The sequence below is a fragment of the Microcaecilia unicolor genome, chromosome 11, assembly GCF_901765095.1.
Source record: "Microcaecilia unicolor chromosome 11, aMicUni1.1, whole genome shotgun sequence".
Lineage (NCBI taxonomy): Eukaryota > Metazoa > Chordata > Amphibia > Gymnophiona > Siphonopidae > Microcaecilia > Microcaecilia unicolor.
The window spans coordinates 92,138,677-92,146,658 of NC_044041.1; the positions used below are offsets into that span (position 1 = coordinate 92,138,677).

Below are 7,982 nucleotides of genomic sequence, written 5' to 3' on the forward strand. Positions count from 1 at the left end.
TCTTGAAATGGATTTGTTTCCAAAAATTCTTTTTCAAATTGCGCTACATAGAGAATAGCGATGTCTGGGGCCATAGTTGCACCCATTGCAGTTCCCTTTATCTGTTTGTAGAATTTTCCTTGAAAGCATAAAAAATTTTCTTTTAATGCTAGTGTTGCTAATTCAATAATAAAGGATGTTGGAATCCGCATGTTGTCTGTGCGATTATCAAGAATATCCTTTAAAATATTAAGGGCCTTATCCTGAGGGATATTTGTATACAGACTTTCAATGTCAAAGGTCACTAATATAATATATGGAACAATCGCATTCCCCGTCTGATCTCCGTTTTTTTGTCTATCAAGTGGTTAAAAAGCCGTGGCGTGGTGGTGACCTTGATCTGCTTTTGTTACAACGAGAACAAAGAACTATTTTTGAATTCAATACAGTAACTCCTGCAGGACTTAATCTAGAGATAGACTTGTCTGTTTTTCAATGAATATTTAAACTATGTTGTTTTCTTTCTTTTCAAACATTGGAAGGATGTTCTTTGCAGTTCACTTTAAGGAACATTTATATATGTGACTAATGGATGTATGATATGCTTGGTTCAAAGCATATTTTTGATTGTTTGATGTCATGTATTTATGAACAAATGATTCACACATGTACTTATTTAAGTTTAACATCTGATTGCATGGGTATATTCAACATAACATTATGATAAAACTACAGATTTGTAATGCCACTCACGTTTCATTCTAGTTTTTAAGGTTTCAAAAAATGTTTTTCATTAATTTTTTAATTAATTTTAATTCATTTTTTAATAATCATTTTATATAGTAAATACATTAGAATATATTGGTACATTTAATGATAAAACCATATGTTTGTAATATTATTTAAGTTTATATTTAGAATTTAATGATTAATTATAAATGTAATTTATAGACTCACAAGGTAGATAATAATGGCACAATATAAACATACAATTATAAGAATGAAGTGCTGTTTAAACTCAATTTTAGCATTTACAAGCTTTTTAATGACATAATAAAATAGTATATGAACAGTTAAATTTAAAATATAATTAATAGACTTAGTAAATTAAAATTGGGGTATGGTAAGTTCATATTTGTTCAGAAAATCTTTTTAAATTTGGTCATTTAATATTTGATAAATATTCATTTTAAGAGTAGATAACAAATTGGAATATGAAGAGTTAATTGAAGATACAATTTATAGATTTGCTAAATAGATTAAAATTGCAATATAGTTAGTTAATTGTTTTGATAATTACTCAATATCCTGTTATTTTATATATATTTTAAACAAATGGCCATTTTAATAATGTAGGCTTTAGGACCCAGTAAATGATTCCTGCATATCTGGCAGGCTTTTAGACCCAGTAACCACCTAAATTCATTTGATAGGATAAAGGTTAATGCTTTATGAAGATTAGGTGTTTTCACTTAAGTTAATCAAAAAATGTCTCCACCCTGTGTGACGTGGTATTAAAAGCAGAGCCTTTTGAGAGCACAGCTTTTCATCCATTTGGATACAGAAAGTGAAGGTGCCTTGGTGCTTTATAACTTTTGCTACGTGAGACGTGGGAGTAAGTTTTTTGTCATGACAATAAATTGTAGGAAGTTTCTAAGTTAGGCACTATAGTATTTGCTGCCTCATGATTTAACAACTTTTATCAATTGCACAATCTTTTTGGTAATGTCTGTGGCATTATGGTTTGTTATACTCATTGAAACCCTTCTGTTTGGCAATATAGTTTGAGGTATACAGATTTTTTTCTTTTGACACTTGAGTTAAAATGAAAGTCAGTATTTTATTGTTTATGAAAATCATCTTTGCTATGTTTTAAAAGATATATTGAAGACATTTTATTAAATGAATGCTGATGTGAGAAACATATATATGTGAATTAAAGCCCTGTTAATCCTTTGCCACTATTCAAGATGCCATTTGTATAATTAATTGTGACTGGTAGATAACAAAATAAATGCAAATTTTTAAGGTATTTTGTCATTAGCTAAAATACCATTATAGCAGTTACAAATAAAGTTTACATAATTAATTGCAATTGGCAGATAACCAAATAAATATACCCAGAGCTTCAAAAGATAATAGAAGCCCTGTTTATGCTATAATATATAGATATACATATACACAGATACATATGTATATATATGCATATATATATATGTATATATATATACACATATAGTGACAAAATGCTGTTTTTTCAAAATTAAGATCAAGTAATGCCACTAGATATTATATTTTTGGCTTTTATATTTGAAGATGTATATATCTATTGATTCTGTGCTGATTTGAATGTTTTTGAAGGCTCATGATATTATCAGTGTAATGTTTGAAATTTGTTGTATATTTTAAAATGTTTTAAAAAAATTATTTTTAAATTCAGTTATAGCCAGTATTATATAATATGGCCTTTCTATAAAATATATTATTAATAATTAAAATAAGCATTTTAAACATATATTAATATATGAAAAATTTTTTGTCCAAAAGTAAGGAATATTGTAGATGAAAATATTCGAGTTATTCCCCAAGTTTTCCACGTCATCACTGTGGTGAGTTACCATTACCATTTTTGTTTTGATTAATTATCCATTTATTTTCAAATTACTATATAATAATATATGAGAATGTTAAATTATTAAATGCAATGTTAAAATATTAAATGCTTTAGGTGTTTATATAGGCTTATATATGTATGCTTGATGAGTCTAAATATTATTTTTAATTCTTGGTTTTATTCATTATATGTTAACAATTTTTAAAAATATATTATTTCTATGTTTTGTATTTTATGTAGACCCCTGACGCAGGTGCTAGTCACCGAAACACGGCCCGTGTCGGGTCAAGGCTCATTCATTAAAGAACTTTGTTCCATTTTAAAGGCCCGTGGTGCTGTTTTTTTGTTTGGACTTTAGTTTGTTTCTTGAGGGGCATAAATCATTTGCGCCCTCCTCACGTACCAGTTCTGCCATCCTGGAACCTTAATCTAGTTCTCAAAGCGCTTCAGCGTCCTCCTTTTGAACCCTTATCGGGGATTACGATTAAGGATCTCACCTTGAAGGCGATTTTCCTAGTAGCCATTACTTCCACTCGGAGAATTTGAGTTGTAGGCCTTTTCTTGCAGAGACCCCTTCCTGCATTTTATGGAGTTGGGGGTATCGATTAGGACAGTTCCTTCATTTTTGCCCAAGGTGGTTTCTCGTTTCCACTTGGGCCAGTCCCTGCATTTGCTAGCCTTCCGCCAGGAAGATTACCCTGAGCAATTCCGGGCTCTTCGCTGCCTCAACATGAGACGGGCTCTTCTCAGGTATTTGGAGGTGATGAATGAATTTCGTCTTTCTGACCATCTCTTCGTCCTTTTTGGAGGCAGTAAGAAGGGTCATATGGCGTCCAAGGACATCATAGCCCGTTGATTGCAGGAGGCCTTCTCTTCGGCATACGTGGCATTGGGCAAGCAAGCCCCTTACAAGTTCGTGCTCATTCTACGCGAGCTCAAGCTTCCTCCTATGCAGAGTTCCATTTGGTTTCTCTGGAAGGTATCTGCAGGGCAGCTACATGGGCTTCGGTCCATACATTCACTTGTCATTATCGGGTGGATGTGGCAGCTCGTCAAGATGAGGTGTTTGGCTCGTCGGTGATTTCTGCCGGGTTGGGGATGGCCCGCCCTACTTGAGGACTGATTGGGTACATCCCACAAGTCTCTGGATTGATCTGTGGGACGCTATGGAAGGAAAAATTAATTCTTACCTGATAATTTTCTTTCCATTAGTCCCAACAGATCAATCCAGAGGCCACCCCCTCTGGGTTTACTGTCTGCAGTTTTGTTGCGGTTGGTTAGTTTTTTTCAGGTTCTGTTGTTCTGAATGTTCCTTCGTTTGATTAAAAAAATAAAATAAGTATAGGTGGAAGTATGTTCGGCAATTGGTCTGACAATGTCAGGCTAGTTTTCTATTGTTTCCATTCCACTGCTTTGGTATCGTTCATACTGAGGTTCAGCTGGCTGCACAGGTCCACATAGAGAGAACCTCTGAGGTTTGCTATATCTCCACCTGCTGGTAGAGGGACACAACCCACAAGTCTCTGGATTGATCTGTTGGGACTAATGGAAAGAAAATTATCAGGTAGGAATTAATTTTTCCGTCCTCCCCCACTCCCACTGCTAATCCCTGGTGCCCTAGTTCTGTTCCAAGATCCTACTCTCTACCCTTTGGATGTGCAGAAATGGTGTTTGAACAGTGCCCCACCCCCACTTCTATGGCCCAGTTGCTTCTTCAACCCCCCCCCCCCCCCCCCCCCCCCCCGGTGGTGAATCCTAGCAGCTGTTCCTATGGCTGTATTTTATGATGATTGCATTGTTTTATGAACCACTTATTCAATGAATTTGATAATATGCCATATTCCCTGCCTAAGCCAAAGGACCGCTTTCCCCCACCTTGAAGCCAAACAGAGGAGTAGGAGGAAATTCTATTTTTTACTAAGAAGACTGTGGCTACAAAGTACTAACCAAGCCTGGTGAAGGTGATGCTAAGAGCCACCATTTTGTAAAAGTGTATTCTAATTTCTTTTAATGGAGAGAATAAAAGGTGGGTTTATTTCCCCGGTTCTAAAAGAGCTGGCATTAATTCCACTACTTGTACAGCTATCCACACAAAGTAGCATCATTAAAAAACAAAGTAATTTTCAAAATTCCAGTCTCCTTATATAAGTGCCTTACTAAACATTAAAAGCATTGGTATGGTTTTCCTTGGGGTGGGGGGGGGGGGGTAGAAAGATATGTTCAGGAAACAACTCTGCCCCAAAAGCAATCAGCTGTGCTTCTCTGACAGGCTAATGCTTATTTTGCCCCACCCTTAGGTTTTGAATTTTTTGAAGCCAGCGCCAAGGACAATATTAACGTGAAGCAAACTTTTGAACGACTTGTGGACGTCATCTGTGAAAAGATGTCAGAAAGCCTGGACACCGCAGACCCAGCTGTCACAGGAGTTAAACAAGGACCACAGTTGACTGACCAGCAGGCTCCACCCCATCAGGATTGTGCCTGCTGAAGCCCCCCTCACCCCCCCCTCGCATCTTCCAGGCCAGTCAAGTAGTTCTAAATTTACCCAACATTGTTCCCCTTCCCACCCCACTTAGCTGGTTCTGTAACCTGTAGTTAAGTCAGCTGTAGTGAGTGAGACCACATCTAGCATTAGAGGACTTTAAAATGTTTATAAAAACTGTGAGAGTCACTCATTCTGAAGAGTACAGTACAAAAACAGCCCCCCCCCCCCCCCCCCCCACCAATAGCCGACCTTGTTGTTGAATAGGAGAAGATGTGTGTATTTGAAAGGATTTTTTTTTATTATTGTTGTTGTGACCTACAAAACTTTACTGCTGAATGCATCTTATTTATTTAGTATTTAAATAAAATATACAATAAACCTCTTAGCATAGGGGCAAAAACAAACATGCTCTTAAGAGCATCTCATAACATCTAACTTTGTAAACAGGGTTCAACATGTTAATTTAAAAATTCAGACTGGAATTACTTAGCAGTGCTAGGTTAACTCTTCTGTCTGTAGGAAGCATCTTTTAAGCACTTTTGAAGTTGGGTTTTGCCTCTGTGCTCCTCCTATGTACAGGTCTAGCTTTGTAGAATGTACATTTCCCCTTCTCTCTGGTTCCAAAACAGAACAAAATATTGTAGTGATGGACAAAATCTGCTTTAACCTACTTTGGTGCAGGGGCTCTCCATAGCCAATTAGTACTTTAACTCTGTGCTATTTAATTCTCATTTCAAGATGCTAAAAAACAAAAACACACACACACAAAAAGGGAAGGTTTTTCAACAAACCCATTACAAAATTATGCTCTTTGTTTCTAAGATGTTGCTTATGTGTGAAAGCTAAGTAGGAACCGATTTCCAGTCTATTTTCTGAACACACATAGGCACGCTGGAGTGGGTGTAAATGTTCACTTATAAATTACAATTCTGGTCATGCTGTACATGAACTCCGTTGCTGAACATACTTGCATGTAGGTTGTGTAAAAATACACACCACCTTGTCACCACACATACTTGTACATGCGTAATCCCTGGGATAATTTTTATAAAAGCTCTTTTAGGTGCACAAAGAACCCTGTATGAAATTACTCCCCTCAGTAAAAACTTAGCTGGGTTCAGTAGGGTTATTCTTCAAACTGTGTGTGAAAAGTGCAGTAGTTTTAAGGAGTGCTCAGAAGCATGGAAAACAATGTACCAGTTTCAAAGCCAAGGACCAGTGCTTCAAGTATAAGCTGCCCCTTCCACCTAACACTGTTCGTGCCACCTGCAGCGTGATTAGATTACATTAGACTGTAAAGGGAAACTAAGCCCACAAACTCACCAAATCTGAGCAAAAAGCAAGGAGCAGTGGGGTTCAAACCAGTCTTCAGGTCCTTATCAGGCCAGGCTGGGAGAGGGAAGTGCATTGGTCAGGATCTCTCTATAGGTCAGATATTTACACGCATATAATTCTTGTACACATCCTTTAGGGATAGCCTGGAAACACAGTCAGCTATGTGAATCACAAGGGTGGTAAAAGGTGTGACAGGCGTGCACAATCCATACATCTGGTATGTGGATGGGAGGAGTTGAGGCATACTCTCTTTCCTGTGCATGTCAAATTTCCTTCACTAGAACACTGTGGTACTTAGGTTTCTGTGTGATCTGCTATTACATTACATGTCCAACACAGATGCTTAAATCCCCTGAGTTTCACTGTAGAAATAATCCTACCTTCCCTTTCTGCTGCTGTCTTCCTTTCTTGTACATGGACCTGTAAATATGAGTAACACACTGTGTTGTGATTGTACCATGTGGTGTTAAAACTGCTTATGAGTTATTACTCAGAGGAATACAAGCCAGGTCAGCAAGTTCTGTAGCAGCACTGTCTGTACACTCCTTAGGTAGGTTGGTTTAGCTCCTTCCACAAAGCACAGCTGATTAAAAGAACAAATATGGTGGACTGTTTTTTTCTACACACCAAAATGTTAGTTTGGGTTAAGTGCAACTAACTTATGAAAGCCAGGCCTGTCAGTCTTGTTCCTTGAGACTTTTACCGCCTTGCCCTCCTCCACCCCACATTTCAGTTCTGTGATGTATAGGGGGCCAAGACTATTTCCAGGATCCCACATCAGCTAGGCCACCCCCACCTACATACGTGACTGTTTGATGCTTCCTTGAAGAGAGACTACCACAATCATATGCCCAGTTCTAACGAGATAAGTTGTACCCTAAGCACAGGAACTAAACTGATTCACCAGACCCTTCCTACAAAGTACACAATGGACTACACAGCCTCAAAATGAGGGGGGGGGGGGGGGGGGTGAAAGCCCAAACTTTCTCTTTAACTATAAGGTGGGTAGGTGGGTGGGGAAGAGAAAACAGAACTCTGTACTCAATGTGCTACAGACCTTACACCCAGTTTGCTTTCAGGATTCTTCTGCACATAGGAGACATTTCTTACTCCCATTTCATTAAAGCAGTGTGTTTTCACGTACAGACACCCAACATGAAATATTGATACCTCTTATTTTTGTGGTTTACTGATAACTATATCTAATAAAAATATATACACATAAATGGGAATACATTATATGCTGTTCTGTTAAACAAGTGTCAAACATACAAATTTCCTTAAGAAAAAAAATATGACTGTATTAAAGATATGTTGTGCAAATAAATTCTGTGCTTATCAGAAGATTTATCACAAGTCTTGTCTGGAGCATAATCTACTGGAGTGAATTTCAATTTGAGCCAACCTGGTGCCTCGCAGTAGCAAGTGCTGCCATACAGACAGCTAGAGCCAGGGTCCAGGTCTCTAATTCCACAGGCTAGCTGGGCATCCTCCAGTCCAATTCTCAGGATAAATTCATAATGAAAGTGCGTGAGGCAATAAGTGTCCACCTCTCTTCCCTGCATATTT

General features: G+C 37.5%; 1 protein-coding gene across 1 annotated transcript in view; it reads left to right on the forward strand.

Moving 5' to 3' along the window:
* The window catches only part of RAB3A (RAB3A, member RAS oncogene family), a 93,689-nt gene extending 85,925 nt beyond the window's left edge, over window positions 1-7,764 (forward strand). The window contains exon 5 of the mRNA XM_030219055.1: window positions 4,891-7,764. Within this exon, the coding sequence (XP_030074915.1) occupies window positions 4,891-5,081 (191 nt within the window). The 3' untranslated portion in view covers window positions 5,082-7,764. The remainder of the gene's footprint in view (window positions 1-4,890) is intronic.
* The last annotated feature ends 218 nt before the right edge of the window (window positions 7,765-7,982 follow it).